Source organism: Megalobrama amblycephala, linkage group LG19 (assembly GCF_018812025.1).
Source record: "Megalobrama amblycephala isolate DHTTF-2021 linkage group LG19, ASM1881202v1, whole genome shotgun sequence".
NCBI lineage: Eukaryota > Metazoa > Chordata > Actinopteri > Cypriniformes > Xenocyprididae > Megalobrama > Megalobrama amblycephala.
The window spans coordinates 12,878,569-12,904,392 of NC_063062.1; the positions used below are offsets into that span (position 1 = coordinate 12,878,569).

General features: G+C 36.7%; 3 protein-coding genes across 7 annotated transcripts; 2 read left to right on the forward strand and 1 right to left on the reverse strand.

Annotated features, from left to right (window-relative positions):
- Positions 1 to 351: 351 nt before the first annotated feature.
- dennd11 (DENN domain containing 11) lies at positions 352 to 13,703 on the reverse strand. 4 transcript variants are annotated; one of them, XM_048169435.1, is made up of 10 exons: positions 12,809 to 13,703; positions 11,138 to 11,237; positions 10,364 to 10,522; positions 7,534 to 7,690; positions 6,535 to 6,673; positions 6,082 to 6,213; positions 4,974 to 5,124; positions 4,803 to 4,871; positions 2,313 to 2,504; positions 352 to 1,925 (listed from the first exon to the last, which is right to left on the reverse strand). In XM_048169435.1, exons 1-10 carry the CDS (start codon positions 13,194 to 13,196, stop codon positions 1,907 to 1,909), a joined length of 1,506 nt encoding a protein of 501 aa, XP_048025392.1. In that variant the 5' UTR covers positions 13,197 to 13,703; the 3' UTR covers positions 352 to 1,906. The 4 variants fall into 4 exon arrangements, with proteins under 4 accessions (XP_048025392.1, XP_048025391.1, XP_048025393.1 ...); XM_048169434.1 differs by having other exon boundaries at positions 352 to 1,929; XM_048169436.1 differs by having other exon boundaries at positions 352 to 2,196.
- A 13-nt stretch (positions 13,704 to 13,716) lies between these two features.
- wee2 (WEE2 oocyte meiosis inhibiting kinase) lies at positions 13,717 to 21,029 on the forward strand. 2 transcript variants are annotated; one of them, XM_048169433.1, is made up of 12 exons: positions 13,717 to 13,739; positions 15,476 to 15,727; positions 15,858 to 16,060; positions 16,133 to 16,187; positions 16,315 to 16,484; positions 17,422 to 17,543; positions 17,646 to 17,792; positions 17,892 to 17,993; positions 19,369 to 19,454; positions 19,645 to 19,815; positions 20,357 to 20,505; positions 20,612 to 21,029. In XM_048169433.1, the coding sequence occupies exons 2-12, from the start codon at positions 15,485 to 15,487 to the stop codon at positions 20,745 to 20,747; spliced, it is 1,584 nt and encodes a 527-aa protein (XP_048025390.1). In that variant the 5' UTR covers positions 13,717 to 13,739; positions 15,476 to 15,484; the 3' UTR covers positions 20,748 to 21,029. The 2 variants fall into 2 exon arrangements, with proteins under 2 accessions (XP_048025390.1, XP_048025389.1); XM_048169432.1 differs by lacking the exon at positions 13,717 to 13,739 and adding an exon at positions 13,899 to 14,056.
- A 654-nt stretch (positions 21,030 to 21,683) lies between these two features.
- bida (BH3 interacting domain death agonist) lies at positions 21,684 to 25,771 on the forward strand. The gene is made up of 4 exons (XM_048169441.1): positions 21,684 to 21,841; positions 23,038 to 23,280; positions 25,265 to 25,398; positions 25,492 to 25,771. The coding sequence occupies exons 2-4, from the start codon at positions 23,070 to 23,072 to the stop codon at positions 25,678 to 25,680; spliced, it is 534 nt and encodes a 177-aa protein (XP_048025398.1). The 5' UTR covers positions 21,684 to 21,841; positions 23,038 to 23,069; the 3' UTR covers positions 25,681 to 25,771.
- The last annotated feature ends 53 nt before the right edge of the window (positions 25,772 to 25,824 follow it).

Sequence of the window (25,824 nt, forward strand, 5' to 3'; positions counted from 1 at the left end):
TGACATGGGGGTGAGTAAATTATCAGGAAAAGTTTATTAAAAGTGAACTAATCCTTTAAAGTAAGTTTATGTCTCATTAATGGTGTCATTTTGATGGTTTTTTAACAGCATGGATGAGGTTGTCATACTGTTATTAACGTATTATAGTCCCTGCTGGTTTATTTTGAGAGCGCAAACATGGCTGTAGAACTTGCTTAAGAAACGATACACAATACTGTAAATATCCAACCAGATAAGGACCAAGAAATAAAGACATTATCAATCTCTTATTTTTAAAGACTTTTCCATGCATTTAGGTTATCAGGCATTTTGTCTTAAAACTACCCCCAAATACTGTGCAGACAAAGCATGTGCTAGAAAAGAAAGCTGTTTATTTCAAAATGGCAGTGAATAAGAATCACTGGCTTTAAAACAACAGACACATGCTGTTTGTATTACTGTATAGGTAGTGTGTAAGACAGAGGCATTACACTAGTGCTTTGTGATACCAGTAGAGTAAAACTCAACATTCATTTCGCTTGTTATTATGACAAAGACTTGTGTAACACATAGATAACGCACAAAAAATATCTCACATACACAATACCAGACAATTCAACCTGTACAATTATGTTACATGGCTGCTTACTTTACATTCTCCATTCATTTACAATCAGACACTAAATAACCGACCCACATCCTTCAAGAGGATTTAAAATACAGAAGTTCTCTCTTAATTTCTCTGATAGTTAAATGTAAAAAAAAAAAAAAATCACATTTAAGCAAATCTAGGTTATAAGCAACAGTATTATTGATTAATTTAAATATTTTATTCAATGCAATTTAAGAACCATCAAACTGTTACAAACCTGAGTGCCTGCACTCATTCCTCAGAAATGTGTTATTTCGTTAGCAGGTTGAAATTTAGATGGATAGAGACTTTAAAATGTAAACTGAATAGGTCAAGTAAATACGTTTCCATTTAAATTTTCTTTTAAATTTCACCTATATTAATGCAGCTCTACAAATCATTTGAATAATTAAATGTCTATTTTGGGTTTTCACAGGATGAACATATAAACACACACAAATTCACAATCAATCAGCCTTTTTAAGGCCAGTCTGCTGCTGTTATTCTGAAATGATCGACCCCAATACATTTAAATAAGAAACCCCAAATATATACAGTCTTTCACGAGTAATAATCATGAGCATTCACTAATGACAAAGACAGGAATAGAATCACAATCGTTTCTTCAGAGCAAGTTAAGCTGAATGTCACATTTCTGTGTCCATTTGCATCATATGTGCATCAGCCGGTGCATTAAATGTACAATTTACATTCAATGACAAGGGTGATAGTGATTAAAGGCCTATCCAGCAACAAAAACACAACTCCATTTCATCAGTTTTTAGTACAATGATACCCGTTCAGTGGGCGTAATAACAGCAAATGGGAGGCATTGAAATGACAAATCACATTCATCGGCCAACATTTGGGGAGTGAAATAAGAATGACCGAGAACCTTCTACAGTGTTGTTCATTCCCATTCATATACATGAATAAGTTCTGTGCCAAACTACAGTAGCAAAACTGATGTGTCTCTTTGTTCATGCACAATAGATCACAAATAACACAACAAACACACTGACAGATGACAGTTTTTTCCCCAAAACGAAATGACTGTTCACATGTACATGATTAAGTTCAAAAAATGTGGCAGAGATTGTGAAAATCTTCACCATCACAGTAGTGTATTATATGCAACAACCATAAAACTTTTAGAAATACGGATATGACATTCAAAGCAGACTTTACCAAACCGTCGTTACCAGCAAAAAACAGGAGGATCCAGGAAGTGAGAGTTGCTTTTCCGATTCTCTGGTGTCCGAGTGAAGCAGATTTATATCCACTGGGGACGTCACATCAGTTCCCCCAGACAGCACTGGCTAGAAGAACAAAGTCACAACTGAAGACCACAGATTGAAAAGCAGTAAAGAGAGGCACAGAGATCATGTTTTGGAAACAAGCTTAGGCAGAGTCGAGAAGAAATCCAAGATGGCTGGAAGGATACTAAGCGCACAAACAGACAGACTGACAAGCAGAAAGATGTCACTGGATTGACTGGCCGCAAAGTGCACAAAAAGCCTGCAGTTGGATTGCACCTTGTTGGTGTTGGCAGTATCAGTGTGGTCCAGAGGTGTCAGGAATGGCTCCTGAGATAGCCAAGCCAGAGAAAGAGAGAAAAGAAAGCAGGTAATCAGTAGGCAGTGTGTTGTAGCCCAAATAGAAAATGGGCTCCAGAGAGAGCGGCAGAGACAGAGAGTCTTACGGGCAGCAGGGGTTGTCGATAACCAGCATGACGTCGATGCCGTAGATTTCCAGCAGGTCGACGAGAAAACCGCGGTCGCCCTGAGGATCCAGCCCCATGGCTCTCATGTGCTCAGCAGTCAGGGTAGGATCGGCGCTCCCCGCCAACTCGGACAGAGTCTGGAAGATTCTGTTGTTCTGTTCCATGAAGAACCTGGATCACAAACAGTGGCAAATTCCATTCAGATTAATTACAACAAAATAAATGTTATTTTTCCATTGTTTTTCACAAGAAACAATTTTAGACACTCAAGAAATAGTTGTTGCTTCATGTTACTAACATAAAATAAGGCTTTTTTTTTTTTTTTTACATACTCAATGCAAAGCATAATGCAATTTACATTTACAATGCAATTTATTTCTATGAAATTTACATCAAATATACTACCATTCAAAAACCTGGGGTCAATAAAGTTAATTTTAAATCAGCAAGGATGCATTAAATGAATCAAAAGTAACAGTTAGCAATGCACTGATATGAAAATTTTGGTCGATACCGATATCCGATAATTCTTTATATTTGAAAGCCAATTAATGATATATTGGCCGATAAATCTAAATCCAAATTTTTATATAATTTTTGAGAGCCTGATTACAAAAACAAAAGTCTCAAGCACATAATTATAATGTTCTCATTATAATATTATGTAGCCTATATGACAGACTTGCGTTGTACATTGCACTGTATTTTTCTTTTTTGAAGTGATTTCAATCATATTTTAAGCAATTCAAAACCATCTGAAGTGTCTCAGCTGAAGGAAATAATCCATTATTTATCAGCTTTAATATATCGGCCAAATTTTTTTAACGGGCCGATAACGATAAAATAAAAAATTAACATATATTGGCCGATACCAATATGGTGGCCGATATATATCATGCAACCCTAGTAACAGACATTTATAATGTTACAAAAAATTTCTATTCTAAATAAATTGCTGTTCTTTTGGACTTTCATGGTTTCCTGAAAAAAATTAAATAGCACAGCTGTTTTCAACATGTTTCTGAGAAGCAAATCAGCATATTAGAATGATTTCTGAAGGATCATGTGACACTGAAGACTGGAGTAATGATGCTTAAAATTCAGCTTTGGTCACAAGAATAAATTACTTTTTTAAAAATATATTTAAATAGAAACAGTCAATTTAAATTAATAATATTTCACAATATTGCAGTTTGTACTGAATGTTTAGTCAAATAAATGCAGCCTTGGTACACATAAAAAATTCTTACTAACCCCAAACTTTTGAACTGTGGTGTAGAAAGAGAAATGGATTTAATCAAACTATCCACAATTCAAAGTATGGAAATATAGTTGCATTTTTGCATTTTACATCAATTTTCAAACAATATATGTGAACCTGGACCACAAAACCGGTCATAAGGGTCAAATTTTTGAAATTGAGATTTATACATCATCTGAAAGCTATAGAATAAATAAGCTTTCCATTGATGTATGGTTGTTAGGATATGCCAATATTTGGCCAAGATACAACTATTAGAAAATCTGAGGGTGCAAAAAAAATCGAAATATTGAGAAAATCGCCTTTAAAGTTGTCCAAATGAAGTCCCCAAAAAATACATTTTTGATATATTTACTGTAGGAAATGTACAAAATATCTTCATGGAACATGATCTTTACTTAATATCCTAATGATTTTTGGCATAAAAGAGAAATCGATAATTTTGACCCATACAATGTATTGTTGGATATTGCTACAAATATACCCGTGCGACTTATGACTGGCTTTGTGGTCCAGGGTCACATATATGGTTTCATCAAACTTAAAGGTGCTAAAGAGGATCTTTTCGTCAACTGAGAAACCATGTTAGTGAGTTTTTGAAATGAGCGCATGCGTAAGAACAACCCCCCCTCCTTCACAGCTCATTTCGAGGGAACGCCTCCCAAAACTCGTGCACGAGTATTGGAACACGAGTGTTTACCACCGGCATTCGCCGTGTCGTGTTAGTGGATTCATTATGTCGGACTCACCGCAGGTAACTCATAATCTGCAGTTGTTACTCCTGTCTCCTGACAAAAACATTGCATGCGGCGCCTGTGGAGTGTGGAAAGTTACTGGAGTGCGCAGCCGCGCACATCTTTCACAAGGAACGTAATGGCAGTGATTGACAAGCCAGAGGGCCAATCGTTCACGCGATGATCGCGTAAACGATTGGCTGATGTTTTTAAGGCCCTACCTCGTGCACAGATGATGTATATTAACATTATTACTTTCAGTGCACCTAATAAATAGTCTTTTATCAGTTAGTAAAGACAGTTTCAAGTAATATTGCAAAAATGTATAAAACAAAACATCCTCTTTAGCACCTTTAAAGCTTAAATTATTTAAATTTAAAGTGTATTGAGTTGTTCTTCCATTTCCAAACGCTCTTTCTGTCTCACTAAAAACCACTGATGTGATAAACTGAGGTGTGTATTTCCATCACTTACAAAATGAAGAGGTCTTCCTCACTGGATGCGCAGTCTCCATCCACCTCTTGAGAGTACAGCAGCATCTGCCTGCAACAACAGCAACATAATCATTCATATGCCTGTGGAATTATGTTTTCATGTGTTTTTTCTCCTCATATAAGCCTTTCAGATTTTAAAAGGCTGGTGTACCTCTGCTCACACAGCTTGCGATACTTCTCTCTGTCTGCACTGTTGAGTCTGAGCAGAGGCTGGAGGCTCTCTCTGTGTGTCTTTACATTCTGATTGTCAATGTAGACATCATACAGCTCCTTCTTTTCCTCAAAGATCTTCTCTGTTGTACCTGAGAACCCAAATAAATGCAATCTAAAATGCAAATCACACTGATTTATTCTTACTAATACTAAGTTACTGTACATTCTTCTTTCTCGAATTTATCAACTAATACTGATGTTGGAGGAAATGGTTCTTGTTTTTTGAGGACCAAACAATAACTACACTTATTACGACTTAAAGGATTAGTCAACTTTTAAATAAACTTTTCCTGATAATTTACTCACCCCCATGTCATCCAAGATGTCCATGTCTTTCTTTCTTCATTCGAAAAGAAATTAAATTTTTTGATGAAAATATTCCAGGATTTTTTTCCATATAGTGGACTTCAATGGGCACCAAACAGTTGAAGGTCATAATTCGTTTCACTGCAGCTTAAAATTGTTCAACATTATTACTGCCCTCCACAGGTCAAAGTTTAAAGTAATTGTTATATACTATTGAACTAGCATATTGCATATAAAAATTAAACTTCAAACTTTGACCTGTGGAGGGCAGTAATACACTTAGCAGCGTCTACACTGCTGGAATTCAAATAGAGAAGAAGAAGAGAGCTAGTTCAAGATTAGCATTTCTGGTTAAAACTTATATAATTTTCAATTTTTTTTTCAGAAAATGGGCGATGGTTTCACTAGATAAGACCCTTATCTCTCATCTGGGATCGTGTTGAACAATTTTAAGCTGCAGTGAAATGAATTTTGACCTTCAACTGTTTGGTGCCCATTGAAGTCCACTATATGGAAAAAAATCCTGGAATGTTTTCATCAAAAACTTTAATTTCTTTTCGAATGAAGAAAGAAAGACATGGACATCTTGGATGACATGGGGGTTAGTAAATTATCAGGAAAAGTTTACTTAAAAGTGGACTAATCCTTTAAATGTTATTTACATCAATGGTTAAACATTTTGTGCCTGTGGAATTATGAATTTTGCCAACTTCAGTCCTTCTCTTGACTGGGACACTTACAGGCCACATAAGACGGCTCAGCCTCAAGAGCAGTGATGTCAGCAACATTGATGTAAAAGAAGGGGCGGAACTCCGGAACAGACATGCCCATCCCAGGAATGGACACATTAGCAAGGCAGCAGCAACAGTATACTAATGGATGCAAAACATTACATAGCAAAATGATCATGAGTTAAATGTGAAAACACACATATTTTTATAATATAGTCACAGATTAAAAGAAATGCGCAAATCATTAGCTATGTTTCCATTTATACTTGTGCATTTTTTATGTGATATCCCAAAATTTGCATTAAAAAAACATAGCTAATGACAATTCCAAGACATTGGCAAGTGCATGTAGATAATCTATAACACTGGATTCTCAAGATATTTTAATTTGTTATGTAAAATAAGCAGAAACGTTATGGCAGCCATGTGTCAATGTGCATGTAAGCGAGTTTCCTTTCTCACCTCGATAGCAGACGACACCGACAGGGGGAGGAGAGAAAATAAGGATGCGTTTCCTGAGCAAAGCAAACTTCCACAGCACCATAATCTGCTCTCCAAAGAAGCGGATGAACTGGGACATGCAGCCAGCCGGGTGTGTAATCTAATCAGTGTACAGAGACGAGAAAATTGCCATGATTTGTTGCATCAGATTTTTTATTAAATGACTCCACTTGCGGACACACCACGTATATTAAACCGGCCCTTACAGATATAATTGACAAATATTCGAAATATATAAGACTGTAAGTCTATCCCTCACAGCCTTGTTTTCATCTACGTTTAATTCAATATGCCGTGACTAAGGTCTATTCAGCCAATAATCATGGCTGTTTAGCAGATTAATAGAAGTGGGCATTCTATCTAGTATCGTTTTTAAAATCCTCTGAGAGGCTTATCATTGCATATTGCAGTTATTCAAAGTTCAAAGAGAAATTTCTTTTCAACTACTTTTTTAATATAATTTGATGTACTTTTGTGTACTTCATACATTTACCAGCAATTTTATGTAACTATAAAAACCATAAGCATGGATTTAGAAAGTACATATTCAAGGCCTTATTCAACAAACAGCATAACCAAATCTAGTTCTGAGCTCAAGTATGCATCACCATATATTTCAACAAGAGTATCTCCTCATATGGAATTCTTCTTTAACAATAGAGGATCTTGTGGTTTTTACACAGAGAAATTTGTCTCACAATAGTTCTTTTTTTCTTTTCACGAAACTGAGCTCTCCCATGCTTATTGCTGCCAGGAGACGCAGAAGTAATGCACCCAGATTAATCAGTAACACAAAATTCCCTGAGTGGCCTGGCCTAGATTTCTTCAGAAACTAAAAAAATAACTTTAAAAAAAAAAAAATTAATTATCTAAAACTACTTTCATCAAAACATATTTAAAAGAGAGATCCTTCAAAAAGTTTTGATTGGTGACAGATAATACTGGGTTATATCTTCAAACCTTCATCTCTGGATGCATGCAGCGGTTGACTATGGGTCCAAGAGCACTGGTTGGGCAGGCTGTGACCAAACCGTTCCCTCCTGGGGGCAACACTGCCTTTTTATCCTCATAGAAAGCTTCCAGTGGAGAGTACTGGCCTGGACACTGCAACTGGTGCCTGTAAGAATGCATTTGCAGAATTAAATGTAGTGTAGGCAATGTTTTTCATAAACACTTTTTGTTATACTGGTTGAAACTCTCTTCACATCCTGATAGCAATCAATAATTAATTCATTCATTAACCATTTCAGGTTTACCCAACTCTTGGTGATTCTATGGGCCATCTCATGCCATACGCAAAAGACTGTCCATGAATCCCCAACCCACCCCATCACATGGCTTGGGACTCACACCTACAGACAATTTTTAGCATCTCCAATTCACCTTTACTGCATGTTTTTGGATTGTGAGGGAAACCCACGCAGACACAGGCAACTCCACACAGAAAGGCCTCATGGCTTAGCTGGGACTCAACCTGTGGACCTCCTTGCTTAAGGCAACAGTGCCACCCTCAGCAATCAATTAAAAAATGTACATATCTTCTGTGTTCGTCCAATCATTGCATTCGGTCCTAATGCAATGATTGGACGATGTTATGTGCTTTGAGACATGAGGTAATTTAACGGCGTCTCTCGTGACGCTTTGCAGACTCTGCTCTGGCTGTGCGCGTTCATGTGTTTTGGAGGAGGCGTGGCTTTGGAGAGAGCTCTGAAGGGAGGGTGGGATCTTATATCAAAGCTAGCTTGCTATTGCTAGCCTCTCTGAAATCACCTACTCTACCTTTAAATGGTGTTGTTATGAAATGCATTGCACTTAACAGGGACTTGCTTTATTTAGAGTCAGAAATTAGACAGCAGACATTATAAAAAGGGCTGAGAAACATGGATTTATATTGCAGTTTTAGCATGCTGAATTTTAACTGATTGAAGAGATGAAAAGGGAATCAAAATTAAACAAATTCCATCTACCTATCTATCTCAAACTTAAAACTATTTCAAACTTAAAACCTTTTAAATATCTGGGTAACTTTTTAATCCAAACTAATCTCTAAAAAAAAAAAAAAAAAAAAACATTTTATCTGTCCCACTTTCTGTGGAATAAAGTCCTGGTATTACAGTAGATGCTTTCTGTCTAAACCAAATGAAACTTAAACTAATGGTTCCTGCAATAATGTGTTTAATTATCCACCATATTCCTACCTAAATGAACATCTGCACTGGACAAAATATTTGGCACTGCCTTTTATGCTTAACTTGAACAAGAAAATAATTATTCATCCTAAAATGTGAAATAAATGTCATAGAAAGCATTAAATCTAACTTTCTCATATATATCAACACATTGTTACAACACTAATTTTATGTTTTAAAACAAAATATAAGTAAACTGTTTGCGTTTCTTGAAAAATATTACTTAAAGGTGAATGGATCGAATGGAAAATTGAATTTATCTCGGCATAGTTGAATAACAAGAGTTCAGTACATGGAAATGAGATACAGTGAGTCTCAAACTCCATTGTTTCCTCCTTATATAAATCTCATTTGTTTAAAAGACCTCAGAAAAACAGGCGAATCTCAACATAATACCGACTGTTGCGTAACAGTCGGGATCATTAATATGTACGCCCCCAATATTTGCATATGCCAGCCCATGTTCAAGGCATTACACAAGGGCAGCCAGTATTAATGTCTGGATCTGTGCACAGCTGAATCATCAGACTAGGTAAGCAAGCAAGAACAATAGCGAAAAATGGCAGATGGAGCAATAATAACTGACATGATCCATAATATCATGATATTTTTAGTGATATTTGTAAGTTGTCTTTCTAAATGTTTCGTTAGCATGTTGCTAATGTACTGTTAAATGTGGTTAAAGTTACCATCGTTTCTTACTGTATTCACGGAGACAAGAGAGCCGTCGCTATTTTCATTTTTAAACACTTGCAGTCTGTATAATTCATAAACACAACTTCATTCTTTATAAATCTCTCCAACAGTGTGTAATGTTAGCTTTAGCCACGGAGCACAGCCTCAAACTCATTCAGAATCAAATATAAACATCCAAATAAATACCATACTTACGCGATTAGACATGCTGCATGACGAACACTTTGTAAAGATCCATTTTGAGGGTTATATTAGCTGTGTGAACTTTATTTATGCTGTTTAAGGCAAACACGAGCTCCGGGGGCAGGGAGCGTGAGGATTTAAAGGGGCCGCAGCCTGAATCGGTGCATAGTTAATGATGCCCCAAAATAGGCAGTTAAAAAAATTAATAAAAAAAAATCTATGGGTTATTTTGAGCTGAAAATTCACAGACACATTCAGGGGACACCTTAGACTTATATTTCATCTTGTAAAAAAACGCTCGATGACACCTTTAAATTCATGTTTTGCAAGATAGAACCTTAAAATTTCAAGTAAAAAATTATTTTTTTAGAATTAGAAGGTTCTATCTGCAGCTGTTCCAAAAATCACTATTTAAAATTTGAGAGGATTTTGATATTGTACAATTAGAATAAATTTAGGGTCTCTGTCATTTTCATGTTTGAAAGAAACTTGTTCCTCATATAATTTTTGCTATATGGAATGAAAAAACTTTGAAGCTCAATATCTCAAAACTGCTCAGAATGCAGATAGAACCTTATAATTCCAAGGTGGCGACTGACTTCATATGCAACTCAAGAGTTTATGTTTAATGCATAACAACACCTTAAAATAGTAATGATGCGTGCAAAAGAGTGAGAGATGGGGACATAACAATGTAAAACATGACGCAAGAAAACACTCACCGGACTTGGTTCTCCAGGAAGTGCATGTAACGGTATAGCAGTGTGTAAGAAGGAGACAAAATCCCTACAGATTTCATCCGAGCTCCTCGTTCCAGCTCACTTTCCACAGGCATGTTGGCAAAGCACGCTAGTCCAAAGTAACAGCCTTTACGGAAATATCTACAAAAAGAGACAAGCACATTTAATCTGGATTAATCTACATACAAAATTATCCTGTTTGAATGCAAGAATGAAAATATGAAAATATACTAATCAAACAGTTTGCATCGTGATTACAAATTATCTTGATGAATGTGACAAACACATTACAAAACAAAACAATTAGTCAAACCTTATGTAACAGGATGGGATGGAGAACAACAACAACACACAGTTCACTTTTTTAATGGCCAATATTTGGATTCAAATCATTTATTCCCTTTCTAGGTTGCTGGTTAAAATGTAACATGAATAACAGATAGAAACCATAAAGGATTTTATAATGTGAGGTCCAGGGCAAATGTAACACTAGATATGAAATAGAAATCACATGACTAAATTTTATCTGAATTTCATTTAGAAGATTTATTAAAAAAAAAAAATAAGTCATACTTACTTAAACTTTATTTAAACTGTGCAGAAAATTATTGTAGTGTGTTTTACTAATTTCTAAATCAAATGTATGTTATAGGAAGGTAGGTTTGCAGCAGTGCGTTATGTAGGAACAGGTTAAAAATGTTACAATTGCCCTCGGCTGTTTATAAATGCAATGGGATTTAAGAAAGAGATTCCTACATGAAGTCACTTGAGATCCGATGAGAGCCGCTGGCCATTGACTTGAACTCTACTCCCTCCAGATTCACATCTTGAGGTAGGCACCATTCTATCATATTCCCTGTGAAAGACACAATGAGGGAATATGTAAACAAGTGTGAAGCTGTTGGACCAGGTTTTAGTCAAATAGTGTTTGCAGAAGAACACAAAAACTCTCCAAATGCCTTTCTCTGCAAAACTAGAACCAAAAGAGGAAGTTGGCTAAGAACAGTACAGTAGTCAGCCGGATGACTTATACAACTCTCACTTCATATTCTGTTCATTTCCTTACATATGATATTACAAAACATCCTCCCATATGGGATAAATGGGGATGCCTCTGTCACACACATGAACTATAAATATGATGAACTATAAGTTTTCAGTTTCATAATTAAAAGCCATTTTGATATGTTTTGTTAGCTTGCAGTCAAACATAAGTGGTGTAACTGTTTGGAGACTGCAATAAAGAAACAAAGTCTCATAAAAAGTATATAATTTTTGAATGTAGACATAAGTAGTTCAGCATAACCTTTCATTAACAGCACTGACCTTAACCTCAGTGTAAGTCTTTGGGATGTGCTGGAGGAGACTTTAAAGAGTGCTCACCTCTTGCATTGTCAATACAAGATCTTGACCAAAAAATGTTGCACCTCTCAATGGAAATAAATGTTGTGATGTTATTTCCATCAAGAGGTGCATACATTTTTGGTCAAGATCTTGTATTGACAATGCAAGAGTCGAGCACTCTTTAAAGTCTCCTTCAGCACATCCCAAAGACTTTCAATGAAATTAAGGTCTGGACTCAGAGGTGCCAATTCATGTTTGAAAATTATTCTTCATGCTCTCTGAACCATTCTTTCACAATTTTAACCCTGATGAATATCAGCATTGTCATCCTGCAATATGGCCATGATGTTGTTTAAGAAATTAAAAGCTACACACTCCATCTTTAAGGGTTAAAAGAACCGTTATCCAAACATATAACATGCTAGAAACATAATAATCACTGTAATAATGATTCGTAAGTATCTGCCTATTAAAATCCAAACAGCGACTTTTTTGGGGGGCCAGGCAGGGTACATTATTAAAATCAAAAGTTGTATTTGTTAGTCAACGCAATGTGAACTAACATGAACAAACAATGAATGACTTTTTATTAACTGACATTAACAAATGTTAATAAATACTGTACCAAATGTATTGCTTATTGTTAGTTAATACATTAACTTGTTAACAAATGAGACCTTATTGTAAAAGTATTGCTGATATGGTCAACAGGTGTGGGAACCCTGTACTAAGCAAAGGATAAAAGAAAGGCTGAAATGAAAGCTTAATTTAAACAAAATATTGGTCATACATGATTTCTCAAAGTATTGATGTAATTCAAGATTTGTTTTTGTGTGCATTCAGTGTTTAGATGAATCTTTTACAACTTAAATTAATCTTTAAACCTGTTCTCACATCCTATGATATTTAAAGAACAAACAGCAGAGAGAAAAATATAATAACTCTTTTTTTTTTTTTTTTTTTTTTAAACTAGATATTTCTCCTCCTCTTCATCATCATCTCTGACGTTCTTGTTTGTATCTGCCACATATACAATTTTTTATCTCACTCAGTCATTTTACAGTATCTGATGATTAACCTCACCCGATCTGGTGTCGAAAGTCACAACGAACACAGCAACAATCTGATCTTTTTCTTCCCATCCAGACCCCGTGATCCTCCGATCCCTGACTGACAGTCCATGAAAGGCGCAGTCTCCCTCCTCATCAGTGGCAGAAGCATCTCCTCCCGGGCCGCTGTACTGCTCATAGGGAGAATGTGCACTTTCACCTGGAACAGCTGTTACACTATTCGGTCTCGCTGGGCTTCTGTTTAAGGAGAAATCTGCTCCTACACTGCCCTCGGCCGGGTAACTCGATAGACCGGACTGTATTGCATCCCCAGTCTCCGGTGATGGAACCGATGGGGCAAGTTCGGCCGGGGGAACCTCCTCCCAGTCCAGCAGCGGAGCGCGATCCGATTGCTCAACCATAGCGTTTTTCGATATTGGCTATCGAAGAAATAAACAAAGTCGCCGCACTCGGTACAGAGCGGTCAGTCGGAGCGACCAACGCCACGCGTGAAACGGAACATAGCGCGTGGAATTCAAACAATCCCTAAATGTAGTAATACAGACAGGGTAACAGACGCTACCCAGGCGTACACTGTTTTGATGATGTCACACACTTCCGCTCACGTGGTGCGAAAGGGTTATTGCTATGGGTTATTGTTATCAACCTCCTCCCACCCGAAAAATAAATACACAGTATGATGTCCGTGTGCGCAGTCCCCTAAAATAAATATGCTGACGAGTTTGACGACCATAATTAGCTTTCCTTAACAGTCAGAACTTTTTAAAAAATGTTTTCTATAAAGAAATAATTTATATGATGATTAGTTGTGGTGGTTTCGAATGAATCTTTTCTAAAGCGCGTGACACCTTCACTGCCTTCAAAGACTAATCTACGCCCTCTTTACAGTTAACGTAGTTCACAAGGAGAAAAAAATGGAGTAAAATAATTTGTAAAGATAACTGGTGAGTATAAAGGGGTATAAGGGCGATATTGAAATTCATACTTAATTTAGGCTTATTATATTTTATGAACCTATGCTTAGCCCAGTCACCTGAGGAAAACACTCATGATGCTTAAACCAAACACTTCAATAGAGGAAATACTTGTGATGATCGGTTCTGTTACACACACACAAAATTCACGCCTTCAGATCAAAAACGCTTGATACTAGTTAGCGGAGTTAATTAAAAATGGCGGAGCCACTCCGCCCATAGTTAAAGGACCTCATTAACTTTGACGCGTTAAGATCAAGCGAGGTGGTGGTTGAGCTCGTCTCAAGGTAAGTTGGAATTGCATTTATGTTGTTCAAAATAGCATAATAAGACCATGGAAGCGATATTTATTTTGAGAGAATCTGTGAATATTTAGCTCCACTCACAATAAACGTATGAGATCGTTTGAGGCCTAGTTAAGGAGACATGCTCTCATATATCTCTCATATCATCAAATTTGCTAGTAATATCTTCTCTTCAAATACGTAATGTGTAAACATAAAGCTTCAGCATATCTCAATTGCTATAATTAATTTTAATAATCCCATATACACCATATGACCCTGGACCACAAAACTGGTCATAAGGGTCAGTTTTGTGAAATTGAGATTTATACATGATCTGAATAAATAAGCTTTCAATTGATGTATGGTTTGTTAAGACAGGACAATATTTGGCTGAGATACAACTATTTGAAAATCTGGAATCTGAGGGTACAAAAAAATTAAAATATTGAGAAAATCACCTTTAAAGTTGTCCAAATTAAGTCCTTAGCAATACATATCCACCCACAAAAATATTTATATATATATATATATATATATATATATATATATATATATATATATATATATATATATATATATATATATATATATATATATATATATATACTAGAGATGCACCGAGATATATTGGCCAATAGTCGGTATCGGCCGATAAAAGCAAATTTTCACACTATCGGCTGATAGTTTAAAAACAGCCAATAGTCGGGGCCGATATATCCTGTCAATCAAAAGAGGGCAGGAAAATGCACTGAATTTGTGCTTTGTATAAGGAAAATTCTAAAGAAACTAGTTTGATGTTCCATATTATTAGTAATTATATGAATTAATAACATTCAGAAGGTTAAGAAATATTAATTTAATCTTCAGAACTTAATGTGTTAATATTAATTTTGGTAATGTGTTTGTTTATAACTGATACCAGTTACTCTGAAACAAGTTGAATGAAATGGAGAGAATTAAGTTTTATTTGCATTTCTTTCAAAATATAATTAAAAATATGATTAATTATTATAATGACCTTATCATTAATTTAAAATAAGGTATAAGAGACTGAACCCCCAAACTATTGGTACTGACACATCACTCTGAATAATTGGCTATCGGTATTGGTGGATACATTTAGTATCCGTGCATCTCTAATATTTACTGTATGAAATTATCACTCATATCTTCATGGAACATGATCTTTACTTAATATCCTAATGATGTTTGGCATAAAAGAAAAACTGGTCATTTTGACCAGCCCAGAGTTTTTTTTTTTTTTTTTTTTTTTTTTTTTTGGACCATCCATCACCTCATTTTCTAGTTGTTGGTATTGCATTGACCAACCCATATTGGTTGATGGCTAATTTACAGTATTGTGGTTGCCATTCTAAACCCCTTTTTTCTTATATCTGTGAATTTTTCTTCTGATTGCAGTGGTCTGAAATGGCCTCTGTGAATGCAGTGCAGCAGCATCTGAACTTCTCCAGCAGTGGAGAGGAGGACAGCAGTGACAATAGCTTTGAATGGGCACACAGAAGTGTTCCTCTCAGAAGCCCCTGTCGGACACCCCGGATACAGCGCCACCGCACCAGGAGTATCACGGTTTCCCCTTCCATCCCTACTTCTCCCATACCATATGCTGCCTGGAAAAAACTCCGGCTTTGTGACTCGCCCAGTACACCAAAGGTAATCGTCCAGCACTTTAGTTTCCTGTGAACTTTGATGCAATAACCGTCTACTCTGTGCTTTTGTATTAGCAGTACATTATACATCTGTCCCTAAAGATTTTATATCCTCCAACTTCCTCCGCTTACAGAGTTTGCTATCTAAATCGACCCTCCCTTGCTCTAGCAGCAAGCCGTGTCGGAGTCAAAGGTTCCTTCGTCCGCCTCCTGCTTTTGACCATGTGCCCTCAGTGAACATTAACCCTTTCACACCAGACACGGTGCGCAGGAACAGTGAACGCCACCACAAGAGGAAGAGCCAAAGGAGTGATGATTATGAGGATGATGCACAAAGGTAACACAGCTCTTGCATAGATGCATATATAAGCAATGCCCACTTGATTTGAAGCATCTTTTATTTCACCAGATCTACAGACACTCAGAACTCCTCAGAGGATGAAAATTTCTTCCTCCCCTCAAAGGTACAGTTTCAAACACATTAGTTCATCCTTGTCTTTTATGTAGTAGGTTTAATGGACTTCATAATCTCGCTGGAAGCTTTTGCAAATCTGTGTTCTCTCACATGGTCTCCCATCTGTTGGCCTTTAGAGGCCAGCAGTGTCATCCCGCATGCTGTCACGTTACGAGAGTGAGTTTCTAGAGCTGAGCTGCATCGGCGTGGGCGAGTTTGGTTCCGTGTATCGGTGTGTGAAGAGGCTGGATGGTTGCATGTACGCCATCAAGCGCTCACGCAGGCCTATTGCAGGCTCCGCCAATGAGTGAGTCAGCACTGCCACAGTGCTTAATATTCTTTGTTTCCCAAATGGAATCTTCTAATTTTTCTGGTATTCTCAGAAGCAGAAGTCATGTGGAAAGGGTCCATTTTAAAAACTATAAAACCTCCTATTTGTATCCGTGAACAATTCTGTCCCCTGGTTTCACAGACAAATCTTAAAGGTGCCCTAGAATTAAAAATTGAATTTCTCTTGGCATAGTTAAATAACAAGAGTTCAGTACATGGAAATGACATACAGTGAGTCTCAAACACCGTTGTTTCCTCCTCCTTATATAAATCTCATTTGTTTAAAAGACCTCCGACGAACAGGCGAATCTCAACATAACACCGACTGTTATGTAACAGTCATTACATAATGTGTGAAAAATTGGCATTGAACTTTGAGCGTTAAAATTTTACAGATTTTATTTATACTCCAACAACAACATTACACACTAACTAAAGTTTGAAACATGGGATCACATCTTTTAAAAAGACGTTCTACGGCACCTTTAAGCCTAGTCCCAGACTAAAATGCGTATTTGAGCAGTTTTAGGTCCAGTCCACATGAGCACGGGTATTTTCAAAAGTGCAGCTTTTTCTATGCGGTTTCTGTTTATAAATATACCACTGTACGTGTGGACTAGGCCTTAGTTGAAAGCGACTTGCACTGACACCTTAAAATGTCAGTGCCATTGTTTTGACTACAGATGCACACCTGTAGGTTTTTTTTTTTTCTAAGGCATATTTATAAAAGCTACTTAAATGTCCTAATTGAACTAAGGCCTAATCCTTGCTTAATCTAAGCCTTGTCTGTGAAACCAGGCCTGTATGTAATTAGGTGTTTTTTTTTTTTTTTTTGTTTGTTTGTTTTGTGATTCCTTGATGAATCTTAGACTTTATTAATGTAAAACAAGTTCCTTTTTTTTTTTTTTTTTCAGGCAGTTGGCCTTAAAGGAAGTATATGCCCATGCAGTGCTGGGTCATCACCCTCATGTTGTCCGATACTACTCTGCCTGGGCTGAAGATGACCACATGATTATTCAAAATGAGTACTGTGATGGTATGATAAATCAAAATACAAACACCCAACCCCCCCCCCCCCCCCCCCCTTTTTTTTTTTTTTTTTTTGAGAATTAACTCTCAGGTCTTTTTGGTCTTTTAGGTGGTAGTCTCCACGATGCTATAACTGAAAAGGGAGAGCAAGGGGAGTACTTTAGAGTTCCTGAGCTAAGGGATCTGCTCCTACAGGTCTCCATGGGGCTCAAGTACATCCACAGCTCAGGCCTAGTGCACCTCGACATTAAACCCAGTGAGCTTTGTTTCTTTTGTTGTTTTTCACAAGCCTCTACCACTTAATGAGAAGTTGGACTTTTTGACTGGAACATGCTTAAATTTCCATCTTTTTCAGGTAATATTTTCATCTGCCATCGACCCAGTTCAAGTGCTGGTGGTGAGGGAGAGAGTGAAGAAGAGGATGAAGGCCCCTCCTCTGGGGTTGTATATAAAATTGGTATCTTCTTACCTGTCCATGTCCACCTTTTTAATAAATGTAAATGTTTATAAAAAACATAAATGTTTTGCTGATCATTACATATTCAGGTGATCCGGAAGGTTTATGTAACACGAATAGATCTCTAAACTGCCTCAGTAGTATAAAACTGTACTGATATAATTACTAATGCACCAAAATGTTTTTCTTTTTGCGAAAACCTAAATTAAATCTTTCATTCAGCCAAAGACTTAAATTTGGGTACGGTGCTGGGTAGATTACTTAAAGGTGATGGAGAGGATTTTTTCGTCGACTGAGAATCCAAAGACTTGTTACTGAGTTTTTGAAATGAGCGCATGCGTAAGAACAACCCCCCCCCCCTCCTTCACAGCTCATTTCAAAGGAACGCCTCCCAAAACTCGTGCACGAGTATTGGAACACGAGTGTTTACCACCGGCATTCGCTGTGTCGTGTTAGTGGATTCATTATGTCGGACTCACCGCAGGTAACTCATAATCTGCAGTTGTTACTCCTGTCTCCTGACAAAAACATTGCATGCGGCGCCTGTGGAGTGTGGAAAGTTACTGGAGCGCGCAGCCGCGCACGTCTCTCACAAGGAACGTAATGGCAGTGATTGACAAGCCAGAGGGCCAATCGTTTACGTGATGATCGCGTAAACGATTGGCTGATGTTTTTAAGGCCCTACCTTGTGCACAGATGATGTATATTAATATTATTCCTTTCAGTGCACCTAATAAATAGTCTTTTATCAGTTAGTAAAGACAGTTTCAAGTAATATTGCAAAAATGTATAAAACAAAACATCCTATTTAGCACCTTTAATTGTAATTTGGAATCAGTAATGAACTACATGACAAATTTAACTAACATTTTTATGTAATATAATCTGACTACTTTAGACTACTTTTGACCCAACTCGTTTATCACATTAAATTGAATAAGATAATGTTATACCATTTTTGATATAAAAATAGAATTTGAAAGAAAATATATTCCATTCTTCAAACATGACATGCATTAAACTTGTCAGGGTTTCTCAGACTGGGGTTCACGAAGGAACTGCAGGGTATTTGTATTTTAAAACATTAAATCTAATTAAAAGCATTTAATTTTTGGAGTCTGATTACATAATCCAAATTACATGTAATCAGTTACTACCCAGCACTGCTCGGGTCATAAATTAAACTAGTCATAGTAAAGTTCTTCGGCATCAAGCTGCCTCTTGATTATTTCGGCCAAACACATTTTGCATATTGCTATTCTAGCATAATTTGATCATGTTAAGATCATGGTTTTACAATGTCAGCTGTATGGAGTCAATGTTTTGACATTTATCTATCGTTAATAGCAGACGATATGGCTCCCTTGTTCTTTAGGTGACTTGGGTCATGTAACGTCCATCTCCAGCCCTCAGGTAGAGGAAGGCGATAGTCGTTTCCTGGCCTATGAGGTTCTGCGAGAGGTACAATATCTGTTTGAGCTTTCTTAGGGTGTTCAGTTTGCTGCCGAGGTTAAATGATCGTGTTCTTATGCAGAAAACTGCACTGATCTTATATACAGTCAGTGACTATGAATGTCAAAACAAGATGATTGTGGATGTAACCAACTGTTGCTGATTTTTGCTGGCTGCACTTTTGCTTTTTTGTTCACAGGACTACACTCATCTTGCTAAAGCAGATATTTTTGCACTGGGCCTGACCGTGTTATTAGCTGCTGGAGCTCCACCACTTCCTCAGAATGGAGACAACTGGCATAGCCTCAGACAGGGTGAGCTACCCAGCCTGCCCCAGGAGTTACCAGCACCCTTTAGAGACCTTTTAAAGGTACTGTTTGAGTGAGCACATCTGAGTGGTTTATCTCTTTCCAGAGTAAGTTAAGTTCCAAATAATTAGTTTATTTCATATTTGGTTTTACACCTCAGAGACTGAATGTATGAATCCACTGTAAACCAAAAAAAAAAATCCCCTTCAAAACCACAAACACATTCATGAGAATTCTTCAGAATGGCAGATGACTGAACCTAAACTAAATGTGTCAGCATTTTAAACTTCCTGATATAGATGGAGAGACCTTAAATAGTCAAACCAATAACATTCAGTGGTGTCTAATTCCATTTAAATTACCGTGGTGTGTATATTTCTCATATATTGTGTTAGTCTTGAGTGGTTTATAAAAAGCACTTTCCACCACCAGAGGGCATAAGACCAACTATCATGTAATGCTCAAATGCTTCAGTTCTCTGCTATTATGAAGAATTCTCACAATTAATGTGCTGGTGGCTTTGAAGTTTTGTTTACCATGGATTCATACATTCTGAGGTCAAGATTGAAAACCTAATATGGACAATACATTTGTATTTGATAGACTATGTTAGATCCTGACCCTACTACAAGGCCATCTGCATCCGTGTTGTGTCGGCATGATGTACTGCGCAAGGAGAGAGCCGGCAAACTGGCTGCACAGCTTCGCAAGGAGCTAAATGTGGAGAAGTTCAGAACAGCTATGCTGGAAAGGCGAGTTATCTGGCATTGCACTATTCTCCAAGTACTAGGTAGCACTACTTGTATTGTTTACCTCCTCGAAATCGTATTAAATGCAATGCCTTCTGTTTCTACTTAGAGAACTCAAGGAAGCCAGACTTGCTGCTACCTCACCACAACAATCATCTCAACCGGGGTCTCTTCCGAAAGCTGGGAGGAAGCTTGTGGGTAGAAGCGCAGCCCGTTCCATGAGCTTTGGTTTTCCTGGATACTAGCACTGACTCTGCACTGAGTTTGTCATGTACTGCATGTCAACATGCCTATAAACTGTACTTCTGGTATACAGTAGTCAGACACTTTTGCATGACTTGGCATGTCACTGGTAAAATGGGAACTTCATATCCGCTTCAGTGACTCAATGAACGTGGAAATAAACACTGCCACAGCTGTTTTTTTGGTGCGTGAATCGGCGCATATTTAAGGTTTACTGTTGAATGCCAAATTTATCTTGTCAAATAACCAGTGCATTTTAATTGTAAATAAAGTTTTTAAATGTTTTTCTGAGTGATGCTGTTTGATGTACCTTCAACTCTTTATCTGCTTTGGTGATAAAGAAACATCACTCTTACCAAGAAAAGATGGCAAACCTGGTCCACCAGGTATGCATTTTAGTATTGACCGCCTGGGATGATCCTCCTAGAAGAGTAGATGAAATGGTACAGTGGTTCTCAAACAGGTGGCCTCGGTATGTCTTAATTTTAGTAATATTGACAAAATTAAAAGCTGTACAGCTTAAATCTGACCCCCCCCCCACCCCTTTTTCTTTTTTAGTTTATTACAAAGGGGGGAAGGGGACATAAAAATATAATTTAAGGTTGATTTTGAATACTGTCTCTCTTGTCATAGTCCATGGTGCACGTGGTGTAAAAGTTAATTTCGAGCCAAATCTTCCTCAGAATTCCTTATCTGGCAAGTCCAGTCTAACAGAAGGGGAAATTCGTTTTCAAAAGCCCCTTTTGGAAACTTTTTCTTCCAAAAGTGCAGATCAGAAAGTACATAAACTCAGACTTTCAAGTCAAGTCTGTTTACCTTTGCCTTCTCGGCGATTGCTATATTCAAAAAACACCACATCTTATTTTAATGCCTTAAAACTTTAAACAAACAGCGAGAATAATTTCTATCATGTTTTCAGACTGTTACTGCCACTAGGGGAATTCCGTCAGCCATTGACCACGCCCTCAACGTGACGTGGTAGTGATGTAGAGGAAGGCGGGGATTAAATATTCATTCCACATCATAACACTTTAGCGTTTGTTTGTTTGTTTTTGGGGGGGAATAATGCTTCACCGGTTTTGACTGAAAAGTTAACGTAAGTAACGAATGTTTAATTTTTTCACTCAAAAGCAAGTTGACAGATATATATACACGATTTTGAACATTTGCTGTAAATATTTAATATAGTATTAAAATAGTACACCTCCCCGGTACTTTTGCTAGTCTATCATAGTCCTGTCAAGGTTTGTGTCAATAATGTTACGACAGTTCATGCAGTTCCTTTAAATATAAACATCCATTCACGTGTGTGTAACTTACTCTATTTGACTTCGATAATATTTTACGCTTCCATCAGTTTGACTAAACTTTCTTGTTAGTTCAGAACTGCACGTGATATTAATGTTCAGAAATGTGCTGCAGCTGGCTGATATTTTTAATTTTTTAACTTCATTAATCATTTCGCTAACATCTTGGTGTTGTTTGTGTGGTCCCTAGAGAGGAATTTCGACTTCTTTCTTTGTTTTGATCTGAAAATCTCTCTATTTTGAAACTGTGCAGTTAAATTTGTAATCTAAACGTCACTAAGACATGTAGAACATTAGCCCAAATCCTCAGTAACAGACCGAATAATGTTAGCTAGCTTAGCCACTAATAAACAGGCTAATGTTTTCAGCTGCTTGCTAGAATTGGTTTGAACTTGGATATTTCATCAGCTTGTTACAAGCCAACCGTCACACAACCATGAACTACATGTTTGCGTTCATTTAGCCATAAATAGCTGTCTATAGACTTATGTTTTTATGTACAATGCATTATATTATATATAATACACAGATGTTCCTGTATGGGTTTGATTCCCAGGGAATGCATGAACTGATAAAATGTGTACCTTGAATGCAATCGCTTTTGATAAAAGAGTCTGCCAAATGCACAGAAAGTACTATGTCCTAACAGAAAACGTTATGAAGTTTAACAATTAAAAAAAAGGTCTTTATTTATTGTTGTTTTTACAAAGGATGTTAGGTTTAGTCAGGTTTTTAGTACATATTTGTCCCTAAAATATGGTAAAATCGACACACACACACACACACACACACACACACACACACACATATATATATATATATATATATATAATATAATATATATAAAATATAACATATATATGGAAAAATGTTAAATACATTTAAATATCAATCAGGCTATATATATAGTCTTGAAAATCATTGCTATATCTTTTGTTTTTGTCCTAATGAAACTAACTGCCTTTGTGTTTTTCTTTATATGCAGAGCACCTTAGTGAGGCTTTGCATACGTTTGCAATGGACTGCAATAGAAACTATAACCATTTTCAGCACACTCCCCTGCTGCTCCTTTCCTTCTTGGAGCAAAAAGGCTGCCAAAATAGTGAGCTTGCCAATCACAATTATATTGAAATCGACGAAGAATTACAAACCGACGGTCACAGTTCCTCAGTCACCTACAGAGACTTTTTGAATGACCTTCAGAATCAAGTTCAGCCTCAACTGCCAGGTATTTTTACTATTTTTTTCTGATCTTAATGAAGGCTGCACCTAAATTGATAAGCTAATGATTATATTCATGTTATATGACTGATAACTATGGAAGCTTGTTTCCACAATAGAATAAATAAGGAAATTGCAGCTTTTTATCTCACAATTATGACTTTATTCTCGCAATTGTGAGTATATGTCTCACAATACAGACTTCTTTTCTCAGATATGTGAGATATAAAGTTACAATTCTGAGAAATAAAGTCAGAATTGCAAGATTGTGATTTTTTTTTTCTTTTTTTTTTTTTTCTTTTTTTCTTGAATTTTGAGTTTATATCTGGCAATTCTGACTTTTTCTCTCAGAATTGTGATATAAACTCTAATTCAGAGAAAAACCTTTCTTTGCAATTTCAAGTTTATAACTTCCAATTCTGACTTTAAGGCCCGGTTTCACAGATAGGGCTTAGACTAAGCCAGGATTAGGCCTTAGTTCGATTAAGGCATTTAAGTAGCTTTTATAAATGTGTAAAAAAAAAAAAAAAAAAAAAAAAAAACATTACTAGTGTGCATCTACAGACAAAACAATGGAACTGACATATTTTAAAGGTCCCGTTCTTCGTGATCCCATGTTTCAAACTTTAGTTAGTGTGTAATGTTGTTGTTAGAGTATAAATAACATCTGTAAAATTTTAAAGCTCAAAGTTAAATGCCAAGCGATATATTTTATTTAACAGAAGTCGCCTACAGCGAACGGCCAGTTTGGACTACATCCCTCTACTTCCTTCTTTAATGACGTCACTAAAACAGTTTTTTGACTAACCTCCGCCCACAGGAATACACAAGAGTTGCGTTTGTAGAGTGTGTTTGTCGTCATATCGTCGAAACGCTGTTATTTTCATCCCGCAGTCCAATCACCGGGTCTGATTCCGGCTCAAATTGATAGGGTAAAATTAAAGACATGTTTACAATAACACTGAGCGCGTGCATCTCCACGTTATGGTAAGAGGCGTGACCTTTCCGGGCAAGATGCGCTAAACTGCTGTCGAATCACAACACAGGAACTGCTGGCACAATCAGAACTCGTTACGTATTTCTGAAGGAGGGACTTCATAGAACAAGGAAGTCATCAGCCCGTTTTTATGACAGTGGAAACAGCGGTATACAGATAAGTAAATTATGTGAAAAATACTGTGTTTTTTTACACGCGAAACATGAACACATGTTATATTGCACACTATAAACACAATCAAAGCTTCAAAAAACCACGAAAAACGGGACCTTTAAGATGTCAAGTACAATTTGTTTTCAGTTAAAACAGCTCAAACATGCATTTTAGTCTAGGACTAGCTTAAGCCTTGTCTGTGAAACCAGGGGTATATCTCACAGTTCTGACTTTTTTTCTCAAAATTATGAGATATAAACTTAAATTCAAAGGAAAAAAAGTCACAGTTCACAAAAAGTCACAATTCCCTTGCAATTAGTTTATATCTCACAATTCAGACTCACAATTGTGAGTTTATATCTCACAAATGTGAGTTCAAAAAGAGAAAAAAGAATTGTGAGATAAAAAGTTTTTTATTTATCTTTTATTTAGTGGTGGAAACAAGTGTCAATAGATAACCAATAAATAGACAATATTTTATTTAATGAAAATATACCATACAAAAAAATGATTTTCTCAGTCTCAAATCAGTGATATTGTTTGAGGTGGATTCTCCATTAGAGTAAAGCACTTCAAGTAACAGTGCTACATATTTGCCTTAATCTAGTGTTATCTCTTTAAATTACAGCTATATGATAGCAGAAATTATCTAAAATATAAACATTGGAAATGAGTGGCTGCAATTACATTTTACTTGTACTACTACTTTTACTTATACTCACTTTTTTTTTTTTTTTTTTGATAGCGGTGCATCCCTAATTTTTAGTTATATTAAAACTACTATATAATTTTTGCTGTTGCCTGTATCTGTTAATACCGCTCTCATGTATCTCCATCTCAGTCGATGATGAAGAGGCTCGGGCCGCAAGGGAAATGGCGGCAGAATTGATCAGAATTGCAGACCTGCTTGAGCAGAGAGTCCTGTTCCAAGCCGCTGAAACACTGACTAAGAAACTGGACACATGCCCCGAGCAGGTAAGAAATAAATCTGAGCAGTTATTTATTCTAATGGTTCCTCCTGGCATCGTTTAACACTAATATCTCACAATATTCCTTAAACATTTGCAGTTTTGGGCCAGACATCTATCTGATGGAGTGCAGGGCTTGCTTCGCCAGGTGGCAGAAGCCAAAGAGTTTAAGAAGGAACTTGTGGAGATGGCATTCACTTTTGTGCTCATGAAGACTGTGTGTGAGCGAGTGCCCCAGTTTCTGTTCAGACTTTATGGCTCAGTGGTCCAGTATTTCGGATCCCGCTGATCCGTGTACAAGTTATACAATTGTAAGGTTGAGAATGTGAATGTTTGTATAAATAAAATATATATTTGAATGTCTTTGCCTTCTGTAAAAATCAAAATGACAAAATGAATATCCTTCTTAATTGTTCATGATTATTAGATTTTG

What these genes read in the sequence shown, in the direction of transcription:
- dennd11 (XM_048169434.1), bottom strand. Translation starts at nt 13,196, where the DNA reads ATGGTTGAGCAATCGGATCGCGCTCCGCTGCTGGACTGGGAGGAGGTT. An exon ending in GCATGCATCCAGAGATGAAG is followed by an intron (nt 6,674 to 7,533) that starts GTTTGAAGATAT and finishes TACACTGATTAG; the next exon opens with ATTACACACCCGGCTGGCTG. An exon ending in ATCGACAACCCCTGCTGCCC is followed by an intron (nt 1,930 to 2,312) that starts GTAAGACTCTCT and finishes TTGTTCTTCTAG; the next exon opens with CCAGTGCTGTCTGGGGGAAC.
- wee2 (XM_048169433.1), top strand. Translation starts at nt 15,485, where the DNA reads ATGGCCTCTGTGAATGCAGTGCAGCAGCATCTGAACTTCTCCAGCAGT. An exon ending in GCACCTCGACATTAAACCCA is followed by an intron (nt 17,793 to 17,891) that starts GTGAGCTTTGTT and finishes CATCTTTTTCAG; the next exon opens with GTAATATTTTCATCTGCCAT. An exon ending in CCTATGAGGTTCTGCGAGAG is followed by an intron (nt 19,455 to 19,644) that starts GTACAATATCTG and finishes TTTTGTTCACAG; the next exon opens with GACTACACTCATCTTGCTAA.
- bida (XM_048169441.1), top strand. Translation starts at nt 23,070, where the DNA reads ATGGACTGCAATAGAAACTATAACCATTTTCAGCACACTCCCCTGCTG. An exon ending in AGTTCAGCCTCAACTGCCAG is followed by an intron (nt 23,281 to 25,264) that starts GTATTTTTACTA and finishes TCTCCATCTCAG; the next exon opens with TCGATGATGAAGAGGCTCGG. An exon ending in TGGACACATGCCCCGAGCAG is followed by an intron (nt 25,399 to 25,491) that starts GTAAGAAATAAA and finishes AAACATTTGCAG; the next exon opens with TTTTGGGCCAGACATCTATC.